Source organism: Hoplias malabaricus, chromosome 16 (genome assembly GCF_029633855.1).
Source record: "Hoplias malabaricus isolate fHopMal1 chromosome 16, fHopMal1.hap1, whole genome shotgun sequence".
Taxonomy (NCBI): domain Eukaryota; kingdom Metazoa; phylum Chordata; class Actinopteri; order Characiformes; family Erythrinidae; genus Hoplias; species Hoplias malabaricus.
In genome coordinates, this window is record NC_089815.1 from 21344052 (window position 1) to 21369984 (window position 25933).

The window sequence follows — 25933 nt, forward strand, 5'->3', positions numbered from 1 at the left end:
CCAGTGGAATGAGACTATCAGGCTTCGGTTGCCGAACAACTGCTCCAAAAGCTTTAGTCCAAAGACTGAAAATCCTGGGGAATCAAACACAGCAGAAGTTGCTACTGCATAGTGATCAGTCTAGTGAGACAAGGCACAAGGTGTGATTAGTCCTCGGGAATAAATCAGAACTTGAATGAACGTATGTTCTATACTGGATTGTAAACGTCTGAGGTGATGTTTTTACCAGCATCGGGTTTTTGAAGGATGGAGTAATGATTTCTTGTTTGTGCTGTGATATATTTCCTTTGGTGTAGAATCTTTCTTGTAATGGACTTAATGTGAAATTAAACATAGCTCTTCATTAGGCACTGGTGCTATCATTTAACCTCTTAATATATTTCTTCTGTCACTCATTGTACTGCGCATTATACATTATTTCCCATTTGTGTTTTTATTATTTTGAACATCTCCCGCCCTGCGCTGATGATTCGACTGTCTTCCCCTCCTGTAAATCTCCGAACTTAACTCTGCACGTGAATTATTGAAATCAAGACAGGAAGGTTCATTAGTTAGGCTGTCTGTGCTTGAGCTTAGCAAAACTTGCCTGTGCGCCTTTCATGTTTAAAACGAACCTCAACTGGGAGCCCCAGGCTAGATGTCAAGATGTGTTCTCAGGTTAAGTTGGGAGAAGCTTACCTTGATATGACTGGACACACAGCAAGGAGCCTGCGCTCAGTGTCAGCGCACAAAGCAGGACTAGCTCAGATATTCCTGTCTATCACAGCCGTATTGACATTCAAGAAGCTCTCCGCACCTCACTATCAAGGATGTGATTTATCCTTGCTGTGAAACCTCAGCATTGGCTTACAGGTGCTTTTTGGGGCTTGTAAAAAATTAATATGTTTTCTACATGAAAATAGTGAGGGTTGCTTGCCAATCTGATTGACCCCACAGTCAGCTATAAACCACTGTAAATGGAGCAAGTGCAACTCTTTCAGCTAAACTCACTAGTTGTGTACAGACGTAGAATACAATCTCTGTAGTAAATGTGCTCCTATAGAGTAATGTTGAATACAGGATAAACCCTGCAGGAGTGGATTTAACACTGGTGATTTTACCCTGAACGCACATGGAGCTTTATTAAGGTGTAACCGTCTTGTCTGGGATTTTATGCTGCTCCTGGCCTAAATGAAATTCCATTCTCTGACATGACAGAAATTGTCCTCCAGCGCTAAAATGTACTTCAGTGCATAGATAATAGAGTTTTAGCCTGTATACTACACAACACATACAAGTTATTCTCGATTTGTTATTATATAATCAGGTAATTTAACAACAAACAGGACAGTCCAACAAATATATGTTTTTAGAATAACAACACAACATCTTGTAGAGCACCAAAATTGTGGGTTTTAGATTAACACTGTTAATACTTCATACTCCATAGTGTCTTTCCAACCTTCCACTGTGAGAAGACTTAATACAGAACTAAGAGATATAACGGGAAAAGGCGCAATTTGTTATTTTATTATGGATAATACTGCCTCCAAAAGTACATGTGACCTTTGTTTTAGATGGTAGTTTTTATTTTTAATAAAACAAAAATAATCATTTTAATACCGTGTAGAATTTGCATTAAAATGACAAAAAGAGGGGATGGTTTTTGCATTTTTTGTGTTACAAATACATATAACACAAGAACACTTAAAAATCTATTGGTACACCTTATAAATAAATAAATGACAGCCTGGTCTCTGAGTGTTGCACAGTGTGTAAAAAGTTCATGAACTGTCAGGATGTTTCTTTGTTAAGCTTGGCATGTACTCTCCTGGACGTCTGTCAGTCTGCGCCGGACCAGATCTGAGATAGAAATTTCGATTTTGATTTTAAACAAGAGTGAATGCTCTTTCGAGAATATAAACTATGTTAAGCCATTAACCCTTTACAGACCTGACGTGGGTCAGAACTTCCATTCTTCACTCCTGTAATGTAATCAATGTCAGTTTCCAGTGGAGTAGGTGAAAAGTATGCCTCAGATTATAGATATATAAGTAACCCCAGGAAGTTAATTGTGCAGTTAATAATGTGTTTAGTGAGTTAAATACTCTTTGGGCATGTGAAGTCTCAGTACGCTGCCTGGTTTGAACACAGCAGATAAGAAAATGTGTGATTTCCTTTGGCTGCTGTGATTAGCCTAGACATTATCCTCATTCTACTTGACTAAGCTTTCTGTTCTACATCACAGCTCCACCTTTGATATTGTCAGCGAAGTTGACTGGTAGTGTCCTACTTTCTCTCCACACATCTTTCGTTCAAAAGTGCTCATAGTTCAAGTGCTCTCACCTTCTCTCCTAGAATGTGACATGCAGTTGAACTGCATTTTTTCCCACCTGCGCACACGACCTAGTAAATTTGGGACCAATGTGCTGTAAGAAAAGAAAAGAGAGAAATAAGCTTAAAAAAGAGATTTAAAATCGATTGTCCTGTTCGCTTTTGTTTTGCAGGTTAGCTTTATATGTGTACGAGTACTTGCTGCATGTTGGAGCACAGAAATCCGCACAGACCTTCCTGTCAGAGGTAAGTGCTTTATGGATATGAACTTCCTAGAATGAACGGATGCTTGGGACTCTAAACTATTGTATAGCGTGGGGATGGGATATGCATTATGGGTCATATAAGAGTCAAGTACAGTAAGAGTCTGACCACATGCCACTGACTGCATGAAGACCGACCCTGATTTAAAAAAGAACTACTTGGTGACAGTGTCTTCTTTAGTCATGGCTGGTTATTTCACAGATTGGAAAACCTCTCGACCCTGGTTATGTTTTGAGACTGTGTTTGCTTAAAATCCTTACGCGTGAGAAACAAGAAGGATTGTTATGGTGCTGTAATTGTTGGAATAATGCATTAATAATGACACTACTCTTTGTTTTTGTTAAAGCATTAAAGCATTTTCCTTGTTTAATCTTTTGAATAATCTGAAGTAAGTGTTCCAAGCTGAAGCCCAGCCACTTGCTCGTATGCTTCTGTGTTGACTCAACCTGCGCAAGTGCCCTATGCCATTGTGGGTGTTTATATTCGTGCTTTAGTGTCTGTGTCTGCGTCGCTCTGCTATTACACCGTCAAAACACTAGGGCTAAATCGCAAATCTTCCTCACTACAATGTAGTAGTGTAGTTGAAGAGGGCTTAGGATTGCATCGATTCCCACAACTGGGAAAATTGGGGGCGGTGGGAGTGAAGGAACAGCACTCTACTCCTCCCTCAATCCAAGGGCGAGGTGCCCTTGAGTAAGGCACCGAACTCACAACTGCTCCCTGGGTGCTGGGTGTGTGTTCACAGCCCCTAGTGCACTAGTGTGTGTGTGTTCACTACCACATATGGGTTAAATGCAGAAGATATGACACATAGTTACATTTCCGGGGAGGTGTGCTTCAGGATATGACGAAGGGTTTGCATTGACACAGGACCTGTGCATTGCCTGTGGTGTAGGTTTGACACAGAAGCATAAATTGTCCTTTACTGTGATAGAGTATGTGATTTTTTAAAGAAACCAGTGGTCCATCAGTGTGTTTTGGGTGGTAATTTTTAAATTCATATTCATGTCCATTAAAGTGCATTTTTAATTGAAATATAAACTAATTACTGACCACAAATATAACTGGATTTGCCATGACGTTGTTACATGACCCTTGGGAGCAGGCGTAGCAACAAGGCATTATAATATACACTCATAAAGATAAAAAATACCTACACTTATGTCTGAAACTGCTGATATTTGTTTCTGGCCACTAAAATATTTATAATACAATTAATAACTAGTGATGTTAGTAAGTAGATAATGGACTGTCCGTTTGGGATAAAAAGCACAGGGATGTGGTAAGGTTAAAGTTGTGGCAACTTTGCACTGCTCTGTTTAGTAGTTTATAGTGGGATGTACCTCTTGCTGTACTAATAGCTCAACATGACACTGAATAATCTTATAATCTGACCTCATATTAAGGTCTTCCATGTCGTACCATCATTTATCGTCTTTATTTAAAGGTGAAATGACTAGTACACAGGAGGGGGTAGTGGAGTCCTTTGATTTAATTGTGTTGTTCCTTGAAGACGTTTGAACCCGAGACCTCATGCTTATGACTGAGTCACTGTAACACACCTTGCACATCAATTTTTCAGTCATTTGAACAAAGTAAAAGAGTCTTCAAGCTCTCTTTAAGAAAACTAGTTTTGCATTTACATTAGTTATTTAGCAGACACTCCTATTCACAGCAACTTGGTAAGCTTTTTATGTGCATGCCTCATTTCACATTTATCATGAGAACATTTTATGCAGACATATCTTTATGATGACCTTGTAAATATTACATTTCAATAAAAATGGTACATGGTGCACTCTGTAAGCTTTTAACAGGGAGACATTACAGCCCAGAGTGAGTGCCAAAGAAATACTTGAAGTTATCTCTGAATATATCACATAGCTATTGTTTTAGATAGAAGTATCTGTAAACACTTAACTAATTATTTCCACATTTGGTTTTCTTTGTAAAATATGATAAGAATTTGTAGAAGCATTAACATTTGTGGGGCTAATACAGGCTTGATTTGAAGTGGATTGCTCTTTTTTTTGGCACTAGTAATAGTGCTTTTTGTCTGTGCTGATGTTGCTAGCAAAGCTCTCGCTATATGAGCACTATACACCCTTCAGCCCAGAGTGGAGGCGACTGTACTGCTCATTCCATTCGTATCTGCTCTTAAACTCGACCGCATGTTAAAAGTCTGGTTAAATCTCACCAGCGAGAAGGGTGAATAGGTACAATTGGCTAATCATATGCTCTTAACCTCTAGACTCTCTACAGTGATCCCTTTCAAGGCCAATAAAGGAATCCCATCAGTTTCTATTGTTGTTGCTGATAAGAAATGATGGGCTTTGTTAGCATGACCACTATTTTAACAGCATAACTCATATTTCCCTCATGTCCCCCGCTGCATATTCTATTCAGGATTTTCCTTGATATTCTGTGATTAGCTAATGGCCAGTTCTCGCAGATGTTCTTTGAGTGGAGCGTTCTTGCTTGGAAATACGAGACCCAAATACAGTATAATTATAAGCACTGCACTTTTGAGCGGCTAGTTTCTTGCTGAATGATTCTGATGACTATGCAGTGATGTTTTAAGTTAAAAAGAGTGATGTTCACTTTCGATTCCACTTTCAGTTACATAGCTTGTGATATAGGGCAAGTCAAATTTGATCAGAGTTTTAGTAGCGACTGTATTCCCCAATGTTGATTTGTTTTGTCCTGCTCTATTCTCTGCAGCATATAGAACTCATATTGTATTAAAGGCAGCAGACCAAAAGTGTCCAGTTAGTAGAGTGATGAAATTCTAAGCTGAGTGTTGGGAGACAGTCATGGATTAATTGCAGAGTTTAAGTGTTGCTTAGTGACTGCAGGGGTCTATTAGATCCTGGGTCACTAGCCCTAGAACACTTCACTTGCACTTGTATCATAAAGCATACTGTCTCTTAAGTGTTTCACTCACTTGCTTAGTTTGAGTGGCCTTGTCCATTAGAGAGCTGTTGTCGTGCAAGTTTCCCCTGCAGTGAGTTCAGACACTGAATAACTGTTGAGGGATACTCTGTATGTCATATCTTCTTGATACAGGATATATTAAAAGTGGCTTGCGATTCTGCTGCGACACCACACCGCACAATAAATAATGCTAACACCTACCGTGTTAAACTGGTTTATATTGTGTTGCTACACCGGGGGATCTAATGTACACTGTAGGTGTTAATTTAACACTGGTGAGCTTACTGTGCATGTGGGACCTTCACAGTAAGAAAATAATGCCATTGTCACACACATCTGGGTTTGCTGAAGTCTGCGTTACTTCTCTGTGTTCTGCCAGACACTATAAGGTTGTCAAATAGTCACTCCTTATGATGTTTCTGTTTAGTGTATTGTGCTCCTCTGTGCCCAGTTATTAATATTTTGTTTATATATTTACTGCCCACTTTATTTGAAACACATACATTTTTCTACAAGATGTAGGTGGTCAGCTCCTGGCCACAGCATCACTGGCTATTATTAGCTTGAGATAGGCTGAGTAGTTTATTATTATTATAATTATTTTTATTATTATCGGATTTTTCTCATCTGTCAGTGATGTGTTTAAAACCCCCAGTGACACAGCTACAATGGTTGTATAGTTATATGAAGAATGGTCCACCACCCAAATAATATCTGGTCTGTGGTTATCATATGGTGGTCTATTTTCTTTTATACACAGATAGACACTGTCTAGGGCAGAGGGTATTATTATAGATTATTATATAGATGAAATGTGTTTAGTTATATGATGTATGTTAAGGCAGACACATTTAAAAAGGAGAATTCCATTAAATTAAATTTGCATTTTCTTTTATTTCTTTTTTCTAAATATGTTCATGGGGTTGAATATATTAAAGACTCTTTGGTGATTTAGTACTATGAATGGGTAAAAATTGCCAGTATATTTTTGACCAAAATTAGAAACCCCAGTTACAGAAAAATTGGCATAATTTGTAAAATTCAGTAAAAACAAGAATCTGTGATTTGTTTGTTTTCTTGAAGCTGTATTTAACTGACAAAAGCACAAAGAAAAGATTAGAGATGTTTTCACTAAACAACTTGATTGTATTTTGTAAATATAAACACACTGAGAATTTGACACCTGCAGCACATTCCAAAAAAGGTGTGAAAGGGGCATGACACCAGGTTTAAATCACCTTTCCTTTTCATTTAGGAACAGAGGATACTGATTGTTAGAATTCTGCTAATTGAATTTTTATGCATTTTTGCTTGACACAATGCTCATGTCATACCGTCTGAAGGCTCAAAGGCCATGCACTTCAACAGTATAAAGAGACAGAGATTTCACCAAATTACTGCAATACTATGTATAATACATGATGAATTAAAACCTGGCATAGAACAGTCCAAATTTAGTTTTTGCACTGCTTGACAATCCTCCTTTGTTTGTATTTACAAAATAAAAGTCAGTTTTTCAGTTAAAATACTAGTAGTAGGAGAAAAAAGGGTGAAGAAAGTAAACAAAATACATTTTTTTTTAAATGTCCCAAGTTTTCTGGAAATGGAGCTTTGAAACTTCTGCAACATTTCTGTTTTGGATTACGTGGGAGCCCTAAATGAATAGAATCAGTGAAACACTCAAGTGCACATTTGATTCATCAGGATGCTCACAGCACAAAATAAAACATCATTGCGAATGTGTAGACTGCATGGTGGCACTGTGGCACTACAGATAACGTCACTGCTCCACACCTCCATGATCTTGGGGTCCTGGGGTTCGATACTTGCCTTGGTTCACTTGGGTGTGAGGAGTTTGGTGTGTTCTTCCTGTGTCTCTTTGGGTGTCCTCTGGATGCTCATGTTGCCTCCCACAGTCCAAAAACATATGCTGGTAGGATGTCAATGGGTGTAAATGTGCGAGTGACTGGGTAGCTATGTGATACCCTGTAATGGACTGGTGCACTGTCCAAGGTGGGTCACTTCCTTGCACCCAGTGTTTCTGGCTAGGTTCAGGTTCAGGCTTAACCCGAACAAAGTGGAGCAATTACAGAAGATGGCTGAATGAATGTTTAGAGAGCTTATTTGCATATTGAAGCCTTCTGTTATATCAGAACAGCAATGGGAAAGATTGTGATTAATGCATTAGCAAAATATTGGGTGCGGTGCTTGATCCTGAGACACACTGCAGATGACCAAAAAAATACAGAAAGAAAAGAAACAGCAAATTCACTGCATAATAAATTCATAATAAACTGTTAACAAAGTTTTGAAAACGATCTGTAAATATGTACACACGCACTTGCTCCCTGCAGGGCAGGTCTTTAAGCCTTCGCGTGTACACAGCAGGAGAGCACACCTGTGATTCAGAGCCTAATGAGAGAGCAGTCACCTGCCTCCATCTCCCAATTACTGCTGCTACTCCCTCCACTCACACCTCCAGCCATAAGGGGTTAGGCCACTTTTCACTCAAGAGCACAGACACACACATATACACACACACACATACACATACATAGCAAAGCATCCTTAATCAACAAATACACACAGGACCTTAAAAATGCAAGTCATGCACTTAGAGCTAGCAGCTATCATTTGGCATCTACCACTGTACTTTGCTGTAGAGTCTGAGCTTTACATTTACTACAAAGGGTTTTGGACTTACTGGATTCAAATGTTTCATTCAAATGATTCATTGTTTCACATGTAAAAACTATACTGCGTGAATTATTTTGAATCGAAACAGCCAGTATGCATAATTTAATAGTTTTAATATAATTTAATCAAGAGCTTGTTCTTAAAGGAATAGTGTAAACTAGTCTTTTCAAAACTGAAAGCTGGAAAAACACTGGACACTGTGACTGCTAACAGACATGTGAGTGCTGAAAGACCACCACCAGATAAACACAAATTAAAACTTTCATCTTTGAAAGAAATTCAAGACTTCTCTTGCATCAGATCTGAAAAGATCTGGTGTTTCGGGAAAGTCAGTTCAGTGCTGGGCGTCTGAAGGTTTTAGAGCTGTCAAAAAGATGTTGCTGAGAAAAAAAAACCAAATCTGAAGGGGGGGGGGACTGTAAAGATCAGCAGAGAAGAAACTGCTGGTGTTCCCAGAATAGTGGACTCCCCCCCCCCCCCCCCCCCCTTCAACTTGGATTGATAGAGTCACCCAAAATGAATTCACTGAAAAATTTTTTTTACTGTATTTCCTGACACCTCGCCTTGTATTTATTCATTGTCTCAGCTAGAAATTCAATCAATTATATGTATGTTGTTGAAACACTTTCTATTCATGTGTAAAACTGTAGAATTGGATCGGATAAATTCAAAGCAGTGTTTTGTTCAGTGCTGCACGACCCAAACCGTGAGCCAGTTCCTTATTGGTTTTTAGCTTTCGTGGACCTTGTCTGTGGACCCGCAGACCTTGGCCTTTTGACTCCTGAAGTATCTCCTATTCTCCCTTCATGCTTTTTAGCAATAGAACACAGTGCTCTATTCATGCCCCTGTAGCAATATAACTCATATACTCATCCTGCTTTTCTCTCTTTCTGCCTCTCTCCCGCTCACTTTCTATCTTTAGATCCGATGGGAAAAGAATATCACACTAGGAGAGCCTCCCGGGTTCCTACACTCTTGGTGGTGGTAGGTATTGATTCTCTAATTCACTATCATCTCCAAAAAATGAGATGCAACTTCACAGTTCTCAGCTTAGACTCTGTGAGTTTTGAATGGCATTGTTGCTTGTTACAGTTCAGGTCTAAAAATATCCAAAGAGAGACTGCAGGGAAGTTTTTTACCTGTAGAAGTGTAGACTTTTCACTGCTATGTGAAATCAATTGTATTATGTATTTAATGATATGTTAATTTATACAGTGTAATATATTTAAGGAGCACTTTGGCCAAACATTTAAATGTAACTATTGCTTCATCTATTACAAATGTGCATGTGTACGTCCTGTAATGTGGTCTCCATTTATGCTTCTAAACATCAGTTTGTTCAAGTTAAAAAAGCTAATTTTAGTATGAGATTAAAGCATTCTTTTGTTTTTTTTTTCCCAGAGAAATGTGACTTCAATTTTTGATTGCTTTGTAAACCTTAAAGGAGACATGTGAAATATTTCACTTTTCAGTGCATTAACAAATTAATTAAGGAAACGGAGTGTCTACCGGCCCACGATCTGTGAAAATAAATGTGAGAGCTAAAGATGAGGTTAAATGGAGCAAAATAAACAAAATGAATGCAGAGAAATAAGTGTACTGATTAAATATGGTGAAAGCGAGAATGGAGAAGATAGTGAAAATGGCTAAAAACAAAGCTTCTCAATTCATATTCTCATTTAATGGAACCGGTGCTGAAACTGGTCTTTCTGAACAGAGCTGTGTAGACAGGGGGACAACTGCATGTCACAGACCCAGGACTATGTTCACTGAAAGGAAAGTTTATGAAGGAGGAATAAATGTTGCGCTAGGTTCATATACATATATGGTTTTGTACCAAGTAGCGTCTATAGGACATTCTGGAATTTGTTCATGAAAGTAGAGCTCCACAAACGTTTGACAGTGGGGAAAGAAGGCCAGTATTCCTGAAAGTGTGACAAAGACGTAAGCAGCACTAGAAAGCTTTTGTAGATTTAGTTCTAAAGGGGACCTTTAGGGGGTGATGGAAGATGACAGGCTGTAAGCTTCTAGCCACAGCTTCCTGATCCCTGTTCAGGACATAGACTCTGTGAGGTAGAGAGTCTGTATATATATAGTTTACATTTGTCCCGTCTACATATTCTCTCACGTTTTGCTTTAGGTTTTCTGCTTCTTTATTTGTACTTCCTGTTTTAAAATCTTAAAACATTTTTAATCTACGATGCTCAGGTCAGTAGAAATGTGGGTTCAGAGGTCAATAAGCCAAAGGGGCAGCAGTGGGCAATATGATTAATACTATTACAAACATTTTACGTTTAAATTAGTCAGGCTATGGTCGGATTTGGACAGAATTTGTGAGTAGGCACAGGTGGAATATTGTTGGGTTGCAGTCAGACTCAGATGGTCAGATAAAACTCAGCAATAATTAGAGAACTTTGTTGACTCTTTTTCAGATTCAGAAGAAGTGTTGTGGGTCTGAAGTTGAGTTTATAGAGTGTACAGTGGTTTGGACACAATTTTGTTGTTCTGCAGTTAGGTTCAGACAGAATGTTATCTGGTCATATTAGGGTTTGGATACAATTTTGGGATCAAGCTTCAGTCAGATCCCAACCAAATCTCTCAGGCTACAGTTCTGTCCCGTTACAGTCAGGTTCGGACTTAATATTCTCAGGCTACGTTCATGATCTGATTCAGTGCCTGATATTGAGGGTTGGGTTGGGTCAGATGTGGGCAGAGGATGTTCCTGGGCTTCGCGTTTGGTTCAGAATTTCAGGCATGGTTGAAGCTGTAGTGTGGAATTGGGAGGGGCGAAGTGTGGGGGTGACCCAGCGTCTGTCTGGGTTTATAGCACGTGGAAGAACAGGGGGGTCACTTTGGGGCTTTTGGGGGGTAGGAGTATTGCCCTCTCCCCCCTTACTCCTCACCAACCCCCCTCCCCCAAACAAAAGGGCCAGATGGTAAGGGAAAGCTGGGCCCTCCCCCCTCCTTTACTCCCTCCTCCCTCAACCTTTGTCTGGAGGTCTGTCCTTTGTTTGCGGAAGAGTCCTCAAACGGATTAACTCCTTGCATTCCAGGCTCCTTTGTGTTAAACAGCCAAATCTCCTTCTCCCTCCCTCCCTCCTTCTATCCCTCTCTCTGTTTTCTTCCCTCCTTCTGTCTCAGGCAGTTTCCTGTTGTGGGGGTGGGGAACTGGTGTGTGTGTGTGTGTGTGTTTTGTGTGTGTGTGTGTGTGAGTTTGCTGAATAGTATCACCAGACATTAACACAGTACAGGTAAAGGGGTGTGGGGGCCATAGCTTTCCGTATTTGCAGTTAGAGGATATTCGGATGTGTTTCAGTTAGTGAGTACGCAGGTGTTATTATATCAGCCTTAATGAAATAAATCCAGAGTCTACCTCTGCTCAAAGTCTACCTCTCAAAAAGTCATGAAGGTAAAGAAAACACTGTCCGGTGCATGGATCAAATCTGCAGTGGCCTCAAGCTGACATTCCTCTTCGTAAGGGGCAGTGAAAACAACAAGGCCCAACAGACCCGCCCTCCAAATCTCCCTGTTATTTGAACACAAACAGGTTGAGAAAAGGAAACTAAAGTTTAAGAGAAAACAGAACAGAGAGTGACTGAAAGATGTTCACTTGAGGTACAATGTCTTTAAAGAGGATTCGTTCAGTCTTTAAAGATTGTCATTATTTTATTAGTATTCATGTGTTTTGTTCTACGCTGAATCGAGTACACACTAAAGAGTATCCGAGTGGAAGCTGGCTTTGATACATGGTCTTAGCACAAAATCTTTAATATTATAAAGAACTTTGGTAGTAACACAGAGCTCTAATTATTATTATATGGCCTCAGAGTCCAGTTCCTTGGTGCCATATGAATATTACCATTATAATATCTGTGCAGTGTAATAGTTCTGAATTTTAATGAAGTTACTAGTTTGGATTGTATACCTCTGTTAGAAATTGTTCTGTCTGATCTGTTATATAACAAAGCATTGATATCATAAGGACAAACAAAAAACTTCAGTAGGCCTAATGAAAGCTTTTGTCTTGAGCCTTTATTGTCTGATCACACTATTTTGTTGCGTTAAGTGCTTGGTGCGATTGTTGTCATCTGCAACATTGAGCAGTGTTTTGCCTCGGTTTGACAGGCATTTCAGATCTGTAGCTTTGTAGCTTTAGTAGATGTGTTATAGCATGAGTCTTTTGTGCGCTCTGCCTTTGTTTCTGTGTGAGAGTGGGTCAGACTGGGCAGAACAAAATAAAGAGAAATTCCACTGATTTTTCAAGATGTCTGCATATGTTAATGGTTAAAAACAATATTCAAGGGGGTTTGTTGTGAAATGCTCTGTTCTAGAGACACTCAGAGCTTGTTTGCCACCATGAACATCTTTGTTTACTTCTCAACAACCGAACTACAGTGTGCTGAATGTTTGAAAAATTGATGAGATTTGTTTTTAAAGGGTCACAGGTCACACCTACGACTGCAACTTGTTTGGCTTCCTTTGGGCTTGTGTACTATTGCAGCAGTACACATAATACTTCAGGATAAAGCGATAAATCATATAAGGCTGAAAGGTTAATCTTATATTTTTGGAAATCTCAGTATGATAGATTACAGTTTTCAGGATTTGTAATTTTAATTAACATCTACACTGACAAGAACAACGTCTTAACAAGTTTTAATTAGGGACACAGCTTCTATATAACAAAGTTAGACCAATCAGAGGCAACAAAGCCCTGTACTGAGTGCGTAACAACCACAATAAATGGCAGTATGTCACTCTCAACTTTAAAAACAGATTTTCTAGGTCTTAGTTGCAAAAATGAGGAAAGTTATTGCAGTTGAAATCACAATTGCAGTATTAATCAGGAAAATAACCCCCAAATAATTCAGCCCTAAAATTGTATTTGTGTAACATTTTCAAAGAGTCAAAAATGCAAAAATACTTTCCGTGTATTAGTCTGCAACATGTGGGACGAAGGGTCGTTTGGGTCTTTGGAATTTCCCACTTCTCCTTTGCAAAAAGTGTTTTGAATTATATTTTTACTGTAAAACGTATCATATTACATTAAGCAAGTCTATCTGATGCCTTTCAAGGCAAGTAAATAATGAAGTGGTGTGGTTTGTTCTCACACATTAGTGTTCATCTGTGGTCTTCAATTACTTGCTAGTTAAGAAATGAAAGGATCAAATTTTGGACTTTGGTCAACTGTATTTGTGGTAAGGCATCTTTTAAACCAGAAACATCTGAAGCAGTTTTAGTCAGAGGTGGGTAGTAATGCACTACATTTACTCCATTACATTTACTTGGACAAATTGTACTTATAAAAGTAGTTTTAATGTAGCATACTTTTTACTTTTACTTGAGTATATTTGTGAAGAAGAAGCAGTTCTTTTACTTCCTTACATTGAGGTACATTCTGCTCGCCACTTATTTTTATCGATCCGTCCAATGCACAATCTCTTTGTTTTGTTTTGTTTTGTCGAGACTTCCAACAGAGGCTTCGTCACCTGACTGCGTTTCACCAATCAAACAGAGCCAAGCGTCACATGACCGCACACAAAATCCTCACAAAAGAGCACAGAATCAGTACAATAGCATTTATTTCGCAAAAATCCGAAGAGACACATCACCCCTGGCCCCACATAAAATATGTAACTGTGGCTGAATTGAATTTATGTTACTTTGTAAATATTTAATTTCTTATTGTTTTAATTGTTTAAGAGATATTCTCTGGCTCTGAATTTGTCCATTGCTGTTTTATATATTTGTGCATTCAGGGGTATTATTTGCCGTTCTGATTATTAAACAAAGAGGTTACTCAGCAGTTACTCAGTACCCGAGTAGTTTTTTCACTTAGTACATTTTATTCTTACTCAAGTAATTAATTGGGTGACTACTTTTACTTTTACTTGAGTCTTATTATTCTAAAGTAACAATACTCACCTTTGAGTAAAATCTTTGGCTACGCTACCCACCTGTGGTTTTAGTGGATGTATGTTTAAACTCAGTGGGTGCCCCTATGTTAACATCTGAACTTGTTACACATAACCCATACTAACAGTGGTGCAAATGAGTTTGGTGAGTTCAATCAGGGTGGTCTAAATGCACATTTTTTAAAAGGAGCTGCTGGCACAATCACCACTGCTACCTTGAAGTGTGCCTAGTTGCAGCTTTTCAGTAACAAAGTGTAACTGGCGCCTTATTTCATTTCCCCGCGTGCTGATTGGATTTGAGATGGTCCTGCTGTCTCCCTCCGGCAGCTCTCTGACAAAGCTGCCATCTCTTTAACGGCGCCTGATAGATATGATAATGCATCCTGGCTTTATTGTGGAGTGGCTAAGGGGCGCCGAGCAGGTTTCACAAACCCCCTTCCACGTGCCATTCTGTCTTCACTTCTTGCGTTTCTTTGTCTCGCTGTTTTCCCTCTGTCCATCCCTGGCTTAAGTTTCTGCTTGAAGGTTTAATCACTTATGTCTTTCACTCACTTGCTCAGTGACGCGTTCATTCACTCACTCATTCACTCACTCGTTCACTCATTCAGCTGATCATTTTTAATTTTGCTGTATTTTGTGCTCTTTTTCTCATTATTTAATTTCATTGTTCCTGAACAACAACCATCATATCAATCACTGCTAATAAAATCTAGTTGTTTGTGGTTCTTCTTGCGTATGAACAGACTAGGATACATGTAAACAAACAAGGCCACAGAAAGCTTCACATTATTGTACTAAGATGCTCAGCCCCCATGTATTTTTTAAATCATACTAGGTAGTATATTTACCTTAAAATTACAGTATCAAAATCATTGTGATGCAGCACTGACTTGTAATAGGGAGAATAGAGCCTCTGTTATTGCTACACTGGACTCAGCACTGCAAGAACTGCACTATGTAACTTTTGGAGGAGGGTAGAAACCATAGCGCTTGCCTCTAACCTCCGCCTTGAGGTTTGGACAGTGCTGTGAAATACACACTTTAATTTTAGGAGCTCAAGAACATAAATACCAAATTTAACTGTGTTTCTTCCACATGAGTGTGCTCTGCCAGAAACATGATCGAAATGAGCTTTTCTTCTTGTTGCACAGCAATGTTATGAAATAGTTTGTTCTCATTTAATGCCTGGGTCAGACTACACGATGTTTTTAAGTTTCACAGCGTTCACTATGTCAGATTAGTGCTATAAATTTGTGCCGTGTCTTGGTCAGGAGACTGGCAACACTATGCCTTTGACACGGACCATTCTTCGTTCGCGTCATTGCGTGAGTTCAGAGTTACTCAGGGAGGCGGGTCAAGAAACTGTCAATCATGGCTGGCAGTTTTGTGTTCCAAAAAGAAGAAGACCCGTTTATACCCCGTTCCTGTGTGTTTTGAGGAGGAGAGAATAGACTGTCTCCCGCAAAGAGAACTTGAGGTAATGTGTTCACATGTCAAGAGCATTTCCTCAGTTTCGTTTTTCCACCTCACAGCTGCATCAGCAGCCTCCCTCTTTCCTTCTCTGTGTTTACATATGCGCGCCGGACAGCGCTCAGTCCTCCTATTGGTCATCATCAAGGATCATGACATGGGATAGGTCAGACTGGGCAACAAGGTCCAAAAAATGCTACCATGCTAGACTTTTCATTGTGGTGTTGTGGGGCGTCCCAGATGCCGCTTCACCGATCTTTGATTATGTCACTCCACACGACCGTTACTCGCCCCCGACGCTCATATTCGGCTCCGACACTGGAAATTTGTTGGATATGACAAAATCGGGCTAAATTCGTGTAGTCTGATTCTGGCATAACCCATCTGTGGCAGGAAAACACACACAGACACACACACACAACACACACACAGTGCCTGGGGAGCAGTTGCAGGTTAGATGTGCTTAAGGGCATATTAGTGGTGAACGTTGAGGGAGGAGACAGTGCAGTATCTTCACTCCTCTGGCCCCTATTATTCCTGCCCTTCAAGGGAATCAAACCTTTGACCTTCCAGACCTAAGCCTTCTTTTCTAACCTTTAGGCCATGGCTAGGCCTGTCTCTGCTGGATCAGACAGATTTTTAACTGTGCGTTCACACATACACTTATTTTTATTACTGTACAATACAGAATATGGATTGAATGGCAAATAATATGTGAATTCTGACTCATTATAAAAGACGGCTTTAGTATTTGTGCATATATATTGATTTGTGAATGACTTCAACATTAGGAGTCGAGCTCAAGGCTTCTTCTGGTGTAAGAGAAGCATTTATTAAATACAGTTTGGAACGACAGAGCATGGGAACATATTGTTTTCTCATGCTCAATTTCACATAATTTGAAAATACTGAAAATGCCCATGAACTAATGACAAGCAAAAATGGGACGTCAAGTAACTGACTGTGATTTTTATTATCTGTAATTACAGTATTGCACAATATAATGGCCACTTATATACCACTGTTTTTTCTGGGGTTTTTTCTGTTTATTTTCCATGTCTCTGTTTACTCTTCATTTTTCATCGCATTTCTGTGGCAAATCTCCTTCTTTATAACTTTTGCACCTGCCGTGGCTACTCATGAGCTCCTCCACACCACAGTTTAGCCGTTGTGTAGCCTGATGAACATAATGTTGTTTAACCTTGCTTTCATATTCCACTCATAAACACTGGCTTTGATTTATGGAGCCTGTCAGGAGTTGTCCTTTCGGCCATGCTTACAAACACAAACAAGCCTGGCGCTTTCTACTCAACAGCAAGAAATGGAAACGAAATGAACCTGCTTAGCCCCATCGACCTGTCGCTTCGCTGTGAACTCTTACAGATTTTTGCCCTTTTTGCAGTCTGTCACATCAAATGGAAACCCACCCCCTCTTCCCCAACATTAAGAACAGGGGTCTAATTTTGTCATATCAGCAGAAAGGACATATGGCTCTAAAAAAACTGCTGCTTGGAGAGATGAAACATCTTGGGCTCATTCTCTGGAGCCCCTGGTTCAGCAGCTTTTCTGAAGCATCTATTAAATCAATGTCTAAAGAGCGAGAGTGAGAGAGATTTAACACGGACCTGTTTAACAGGTATTTAATTTCAATAAAGTAATTAACGCCACGTTCGGAGTGAAACCTGCTTCCATCTACAGCCTGTAAGCACTGTATTCCCTTAATTAACAAATATCATGCTTAATTGATCAGTCACCTGCGGGGCGCAGCAGGCGGTCCAGGGAGGGTGGCCGACAAACTGACCGCACTAAATGGAAACTGTTGAGTTACACCGAAAAGAAGATTCAGGAGATTAATTCTCCTGTTTGAGTTTCACGATGAATGTGACTAGGAACTGATCCAAGATCAGGATTCAGAGTGACATGATTGTATAGGTATGACGTGAAGCCTTGTTGAATTCCTATCGTAACCTGTAGCTGTTGTTGTGGGTTACATCGATCCATGTAAGACTTATTGGCTTTGCTTATTTTTTGCAGTGTATTTTGGGATCTGTACTGTGCAGCCCCAGACCGGAGGGAGACATGCGAACATTCCAGCGAGGCCAAGGCTTTCCACGACTACGTAAGTCCCACTTTCTCTGTCTGGACAGTTGCAGCTGTAGCAGTGGTTGAAACCTGAGGTGCTTTCTCTGCAAATTATTTGTGTGGGTTTGTAGTTGTACTTCTCGGTGATGGCTTTTCCAGCGATTGGCTGTTAATGTTGACCTAAACAAGGTGGTGTATTTAATATTTTGGCCAGGGGTAAGATTTGATTGATGGTTTAATTAACCCTTAGGAGTCAGGCCTATCATCAGTGATCACAAAACAATCAGCATCGGTGTTTTGTTGATATTTCTCATAGCTCACTGAAAGAAGTGGGAAAAGTGTCCACTTTGGGTAAAGTAAGAAAAAGCGTCACTCAATAAAATGTTTTCACTCCATACCACATTTGTGATGAAACATTATGTCGTGTTGAAAAAAAGAAAAGAAAATTCCTTGATGTTTTTAATCAAGTCGATTAATGGCATTGAAAGAAAAGGAAAACAGTAGGAAATGCACTCTCGAACCCTTTCAGTACAGAATGTAAATCAGCACAAATGTAATTCGTTATGTAACACACCATGTAGCTAATGAGTAATGGAATAATTACATTTAAGTAGCGTCACAAAATGAGAATAATACATCTAGATTTGTAAGGGTTAATTACAGTTGTTCAGCAGTGTTGGTGCCTGTATCCCTTGCACTTGCAGCAGTGTTGTCTACTGTTGGAAAGGAAGCATATATCCTGCGTTGGTATCATCTGGCTCATATAAAGCTGTGGCTGATGAAGAATCTCTATGAGACTGCTCTCCCAATTATGTTGGGTGATGCTGCTACCCAGGCTACCCACAGTCACATATAGAGGATAGCAGTCTGACCGCTGTGACCCCGTCATCTGCAGAGGGATGCCGCATCCAGCTGGAGGCACATGTGCAGACGTCCTGAAAGCCCTATCGCCACAAAAGGACGCTCTTTGTTGATGCAGCTTTTCTGCGTGCAAACAATTATGGTAACTTTGCCACAAACCGTGACCCCTCCTCAACCCTAGCACTTTGAGACTTAGCGCCTCGCGACATGCCGTTCATAGAGCACTTGGGGATTCTCCTTCCCTCTGCCCTGTTTTCTTTGGCAGAAGTTTAGCGATGCATATAAATTGTGAAAATATCTTTTACCCGCCACATTAACAGTGTTAAAACCTTGTGAATACACTCTAGAGGTGGATTATGTGTCACACAGAATAATAAAGCGGCTAAGATTTAGTGCTAACTGCTAACTGCAGAGCCTCACCTGGGCCAGCACTTGCCTTGAGAGTTGAAATGGATTATGATTCTATTCTTACCTCAGACATTTAATTTGCTGGGCTTGCCGGCGAGACACAGTTAGAAGTCCATGTCAGCTAACTGCCAAAGTTTCAACAGATCTGACTTTGTGTGTGCGTGCATCTGTGTGTGTATTGCCACTATAAGATTAATTACATGCTTAATTAAACGCCATGCTTAATTAAACCAGACGTGTGTTCAATTAATCTATATGCCTAATCATTTTAAACTCCCATCCCAGTGGACACCTGGGTTTCTTGTGAATGGTCAGATCTGAGGACCCCTCCTGTGGGAAGATGACCACCCATATTCACGCTTGATGTGATTTTTGTTGTTCGCTGAGATTGCTTGTTTGAAATGTTGGGGAAGAGGTGGGGGCGGTGTTTGAAGCAGACTCTGTCTTTGCTGTGCGCTACCAGACCTCAGAGACTTGGGTCAAGTCAGAAAGGCTCAAATGTCCTGCCCCTGAGTTCTAGTCAGAGGATTAATGACCAGTTTCCCTTGACATTTGACCTCTGGGAGGTTCAGAAGGTCAGCGTGTAGCCGCCTGTGGCAGGCTGAGCTGAGCGCTTTGCTTTCTGTGCATTTTCATTTTATGAAGTGTGCTCTTTGCCATGTGTTTTGTTATTAAATGTGTTATGGCTGATGAAGACAATTATAATGTTTTGCCGTTCAGTAAATCTTCTATCTGGACACATGCATCGATTAGTATTCTCTGTCCTGATTGTTTCACATTGATTCAATTTGAGGATGTGCATTCCAGATATGTTATATGATATTCTGTGTAATGATTGGATAATTGCTTAAAAACAATGGAAATAATCTCCACATTCTCTGAAATTGATGACATTGATGTAGGCCACATTTTAGGTAGGACACTTGTATGAAATGTCTACGTTTGAAGACGTTACATTCAAAAAAGAACTGTATATCTGTAGGTTTTGTGTCAGAAGTGTAACTGTAACGTGCTGCCTTTTCAGATGAGTTAATGAGCTAACACTGAAGCTAACCAGTGCAACACTGGATGCATATGGGTGCTTGTTGCCTTGTCCAGATGGTATTTTCCCCTCAGTGGCTGATATGCTATGATAGTTGTTGTCAGACAAATGCATTCTCACTCTTTCTGAACTTAAAGGGAATTGTGGGGTGTTCTACAGTTGTGGGGAAACACTGTTCTTTCTGGTTTGTTTACGTTCAAAAGCTGGAACGGTATTTTTGAGGAAAAAACAACTATTTGTACGTGGCTGAAGTTAAACTTTTCTGTAAGTTATTCACTGCTGAACCCAGAAACTCATTTGTAACTTGAGCTGTTTAGTTTTGTATCATTTTCAGTCTGTGTTTGCTTTCATGTAGTTAGCTGTCTCTACAGTTTGGGGACATTTCCTCCTTAAGTAAGTTAATGTTAATATTACCCACCTATAGAGCATGAATAGAGCAATATCTTCATCTCAGTTCTAGCTTTTCAATATTTGGAGGACTATTCATTGTCTAAAAATCTGAGCAGAGAGAGAGAGAGAAAGCCTAGCATACTGGACTGAGACACTTTGGGATATTTTCTTAGCCATTAATTGACAACAGAGCTTCGTAAAAATTGACTTGAGAGCAACAAATGGTGAGGAAACATCCTTTATACAGTGTTTTTTTATTAAAATTGTGAACATTGCCTTTAACTAATATCAGCTAGGTCGTTATCCGTTTTATCAAAGTTGCATTCTTAGAGTAACACTATGGAAGATTTGGTATTTTTGCTCCTGGATTCCATCTATAGTTACAGAGTGTGATTCACTTTTACAGCACTATCCTGTTCCTGCCCTCCTCCAAAAGCTACATAGTGCAGTTTCTGCAGTACTGAGCCCAAATTAGCAATAAAAAAAGCTCTGCTTTCCCTATTACAAGTCAGTAAAGCATCACAATGATTTTGAAGCTTTCATTTTAATGTTGAAATACTACCTAGAGTTCCTTTAACAAGACATCCGCTGCAGCTCATGTTCATGTGAGGACACTTGTGTGCCTGAGTAGCAGTGTGTAATATGCTATACTTGCTTTGTCACCTTTTACAGTCCTGCTAAAACATGCGTTTCTGGTAAAGAAGCACAGCGATGTCAGTGATTTCAGTATTCGTTTACTAGCACCTTGAATGGAGTTCTTGAGTTCCCGAGCACATCCCTAATTCAATATATATGCAGCCTTCAACCAGTGTCAGGCTGGTTCTAAGAGAACCTCAGGACAGCTTCTGTCTATTTTGGGTTTTGTGGACTCTGGGATAATGTTGTGTGAAGAGTGTTATCGTGGTGGTTGTGATGAGCTGTGGTTTGGGGTGGAGGTGGTGGGGGTGGGGGGGTGAAGGAGGAGGAGAAGGCTGGAGTCCCCCAGGGTGCTCCAGACCTCTCTCTCTGTCTGATTAACTTCAGCCCCGGAGTCCCTGCAGACCGGCCGCCCCATCAAGCCTGCTATCTCAGGCTAGGCTGATAACAGGGCCCATTCCCCAGTGTGTCAGTGGATCAGGGGCAGAAAAACAAGCAGATTCCCATGAGTCAAAACCTTCTCACTCCAGTAATATTGCCTTCTTCTTCTCTTCATTCAGAGCTTCCACACTGGGTTTTTTTTTTTTTGAGATCTGGGGGATTACATGTGTGTGTTCTTGTGTGTTTGTGTTTTTTAACTGTTTCTTTCTTATTCTTTGGAATATTATGGACTTGCCGTTGGTTGTGATACAGTGTGGCATTAATGGTTGCTTCTTTCTTTTTTCTATCTTTCTTTCTTTCTTTCTTTCTTTCTTTCTTTCTTTCTTTCTTTCTTTCTTTCATTTTCATTCATCCTGTCTGTCTCTCTCTCTCTTTGGCCTGGGAAATAAGCTCTGCAGGTCCTCCAGTTTGGGAAAGATAATGGGATATAATGTGTTAATCCTGAAATCTGGGGAATGGTTCTTAGCTAATCTGAGGATTTTTATGGGATTGGGGCTCTGGCAGGGCCCCCAGAACCTGAGGGCCTGGCAACCCTTGCAGAGCCCAAACACCCTCAGCCCATGCTTTAATGTTAGAATGTCAAGTAGAATTACCTTAGCACAGCTAACAAAAGTTTGCACTGACATTTTTATTGCGTTTTAAAGCACATCTGGGCATCGCATCTTGGCGGGCACCTCCACGTCCAATATAAAGAGCGTTCACTGAAGGCGTAGCATGAGAGCAGAAGAGTTTGACCAGTGAAGCGACGCTCTCTTTGTTCTGAACAGCTTCCAGAGGTCTCGACGTGAGCATCTGGAGTTTATGTTAATACGACATCTGTACCCACAGCTTGCTGCAGACTCTGGGACACAGAAGCTTGCTTCGCTTCAGCATACAGCTAAAGCATTTCCCATTTCCACAAGCTATAAAGTATGCACACATTTACTATATAAATAAGCAAAATCACACTATTCTGAAACGGGCCACTGTCATATGGGATACTAGTTAGGTATTATGGCGTATTTCAAGGATATTCTGAAAAAAGTAAAAGCAAAATAGCCAAAGAAAACTCACAGAGCTTTAATTAGTGTTTAAGTTTGTGCCCTTTTGCCCTCCCTCATCCATTTCCTAAAGAAACTGAGCTTTTTTCCCAACATCCACCAGTTTTAAGTTAACACCTGGCAAGATTTGAATTTTTTGCTGCTGGGTCTCCCCCATGTTTAATTAATTTTTACAGCACTGTACTGAAATCAGTGGAGAGGGGGGGCGGAGGGATGTGGTTACCTACCCTCCTCCAAGAGTTACATAGTGCAGTCTCTGCAGTACTGATCCTAGAGTAGCATAAACAGAGGCCCTATTCCCCCTGTTAGAGGTCAGTGGAGCATCACAGTTATATCAAAGCTGTAATTTGAAGGTGAAAATATTACATAGTGTTCCTTTAAAAAATCATAAATGCACCAAACACAACTCGTCTAGTAATTCATACTCTTGACCAGTTTCTAGAGTATTCAGTCTTTAGAATGTTCTCTCAGTACCACACTAGAAGTTCACTTTTCACTTCAGTGGGCTTCAGTATCGTCCATTAAAGCTGACGTGCACTGTACGCCGCTTGTTGTCTCAGTGTTATTGACTATGCAGAGGACACAGGTGTTCCTTGATGACAAGCTTATGAGGTAGTAAACCTGAAGTGGGTGGGAGTGCAGCAGATGACTGTGTATTTAGCGGCTTGCTTTACAGGCAGTGTGCTTTCAAAGGCGAAGGGATGGCCAGTGGAAGAACAGGTGGTCGGCCAGCTCAGAATGAGAAGTTTCAGAATGAAGAACTGAATGAGGATCACCCATAGTATTCCACCGGTTTAGTTTTTAGCTTTTCCAGGTGGTCTTGGTTTCAAAAGTGGCTTTGAACACTTTTGTATCACTCTCTCACACACACACACACACACACACACATGCTCCCATGAACAGTTGTATTCTTTCTTCTACATCCTCTGTTATTGTCTGTCCCCATTCACCTGTCCCTTTTTGTGTCTATGTGTTTGACATCTCCCTCTCCTCCTCCTCTCTATTACTCCAACCCCCTGTCTCCAATATCTGCTTCTCTTCTGTACATTCACTTTTTCTTCCTGTCACATATATATATACACTCTTCCTCCCTCCACCCATTAGGTCCTATGGGTGCTCCGTGCCTTCTGCTGTGTTCGGTGGTAAAATATGTTTTGTTTGTTTATCTGTGTTTGCGTTGATGTGAAACGTGATAGGAATCCTAGAGGAGTGCCCCTTTGTGGGTATGCTAAATAAAGCATGTAATTTGCTTGAAGCTAACGGTTTAATTGTCTGTATAACAATGCCAAAGCTCGACAGTGTCAGTAGCACACGTGATTTACTTTTACGTTTCTAAATGGCTTGTTTTTTCTACTAAATCTGTTCCTCAAAATACCACAGGCACCTTAGGTAGGGTAACTGTAGGCGATTGTAGGACGTACCTGACCCAAACGGAGTGGGGCTGGACAATCATTCATATATATGTAAGCCCTTCATCCTGCTCAGGTCCAGTGAGTCCAGAGCATACCTGTGATCATTGGATGCAGGTCAGGAACACACCCTGGGTTTGGTGCACAGTCTGTCACACACTCACACCTGTGGACAGTTTCACACAGCCAGCCTGTGTGTTTAATTGTGGGAAGAAACCCACGCAGAAACTGGGAGAACACACCAAACTCCTCACAGCCAGTGACCTGAGGCGGGGTTTCAACCCACAACCCCACGATGCTTTTCCAATGTATGGTACCTACTTGACTTGGCTCGGCACGGCTCGACACACTTTTCAGCCCTGGTCCTGGTAGCTTTTCCATTAGCCCAGATTTTCCTTGGCTGCCAGTTCAAGGAGTGTTTGAACCTCCTCAACATACCATGCCAAATTTTTTGGAGCTGCCATTGTGAGTCGAATAAAAGCAAATGTGATCGCTGCTGTAAACTTGCACCAATGGTGAGTTTGTACTGGAAGTGTGGTGAAAAGTCTCTCTGGCCAATTAATGCACAGCAGTGTTTACACATCATGTTTAGTCCCTATTCTGCTTGGAACGTGAGCAAGTACCAAAAAAGTTCCAGGACCAGGTTCAATATTTGCCTAAGGGAAAAGTAACCAATTAGAGCCGAGTCAGTACCCTGCAATGGAAAAGTGCCATTAGAGCCACCGTGCTACTGGAAAGTTTGCATCTAACAGAAAATGACACAGAAGACTCAACAACTCTTTTCACATTTTATCTTTTGAATGCTCTCCCAAAACAAGTGGATTAACTCATATGTAGCTCATGAAAGATGGAAATACTTTTGTTGATCTGTTTTGACTGGAAAGCAAATGATAAAGCTTTGTACAGTTGTATAGAGTTTATACACAGACAGTATTAATATGTAAATATTTTCTGCCGAGTTTGAAATTCCATTTGGTTTTAATGCAAACTATTTGACATTCATCATTGATAATTAACAGCATGCAGGTGTGAATATAACTGTTGATTTTGTATAGAGCTCTTCTAATTCTCTTAAAATACCAGATCATACCTAAAACTATTCTCCGTCCTCTCATAAACTCAGTGAAAGTGATGAATAATTGGTGGCCCGTGTGAGGGGGATTGCACAGCAGAGTGGTGTCAGGTAGTGGGGTCATCATCTCTGGTTGAGGTGTAGCCATGGCCTTGGCGTCCTGTCAGAATTCACACAATTACAAGCCCCTTTCACTGATGCTGTTTGATCTGAACTCCCCTGCTGCTTTGAAGTTGGCTGGGCCTCCCTGGTCCAGCTACGAGCAGAAATCGTTGTGAAAAATCCCACTGCCTTCAGAAATTGGCATAAATTACTGCCATTACACAAATAATGCCGCTGCGTCTGCTTTTCAGGCTACTTTCCGCAGGCTATATTCCAGGCGTGACTTTCTGTGGCACAATTACTGGACTCTTTGACTGTGGAGAGTGCAGTGGATGTAGCTCATGATTTTGAAGTGTTTCACTGTGTTGAACTCACCCCGATGTGCAGAAAGTCCTCAGACATCTCCCACCTGTCGGCCCGTGATGGCGTGCTAAAGAATGGGAGCGGAGTACACTGGGAGAAGAAGAACATGATTGTTATTCTTGAAGGAAAGAATGACTGTCGTCAGGAATGATGAGGGAATTCCAGAGGGATGGAATAATAGACCTTTTGTTTGTTCCTCATTTCTTATTCAAGGAAAACACCAATGCCATCCCTGTGACTTTGTAAATATGAAGCCTGTGAAGATTGCAGTATGTTTTTATATGACCCTAAATGAAAACATGCACTTTTCAAGTCTCTCTTTTTTCTCTCTTTCAGTAGTGTGGGCAGCTGTGGTGTGTTGGCAGTGTAGCGCTGGCAGGCTGTATGGCTGGCACTTGGTACTTCTGCTGCTGCTAGGCCGTTTGCTTCTGCTCTGCCAGAGAGGAGCGTGCTAGGCTGTGCTGCAATGCTCTCAAGTACCAGCTGGGCAATGA

At 40.6% G+C, this 25933-nt stretch overlaps 1 protein-coding gene across 1 annotated transcript in view; it reads left to right on the top strand.

Annotated features, from left to right (window-relative positions):
• The window catches only part of ssbp4 (single stranded DNA binding protein 4), an 89871-nt gene that overhangs the window by 5523 nt on the left and 58415 nt on the right, over positions 1-25933 (top strand). Inside the window, exons 2-4 of the mRNA XM_066647326.1 lie at positions 2487-2559; positions 9131-9192; positions 17628-17712. Of these exons, the coding sequence (XP_066503423.1) occupies positions 2487-2559; positions 9131-9192; positions 17628-17712 (220 nt within the window). The remainder of the gene's footprint in view (positions 1-2486; positions 2560-9130; positions 9193-17627; positions 17713-25933) is intronic.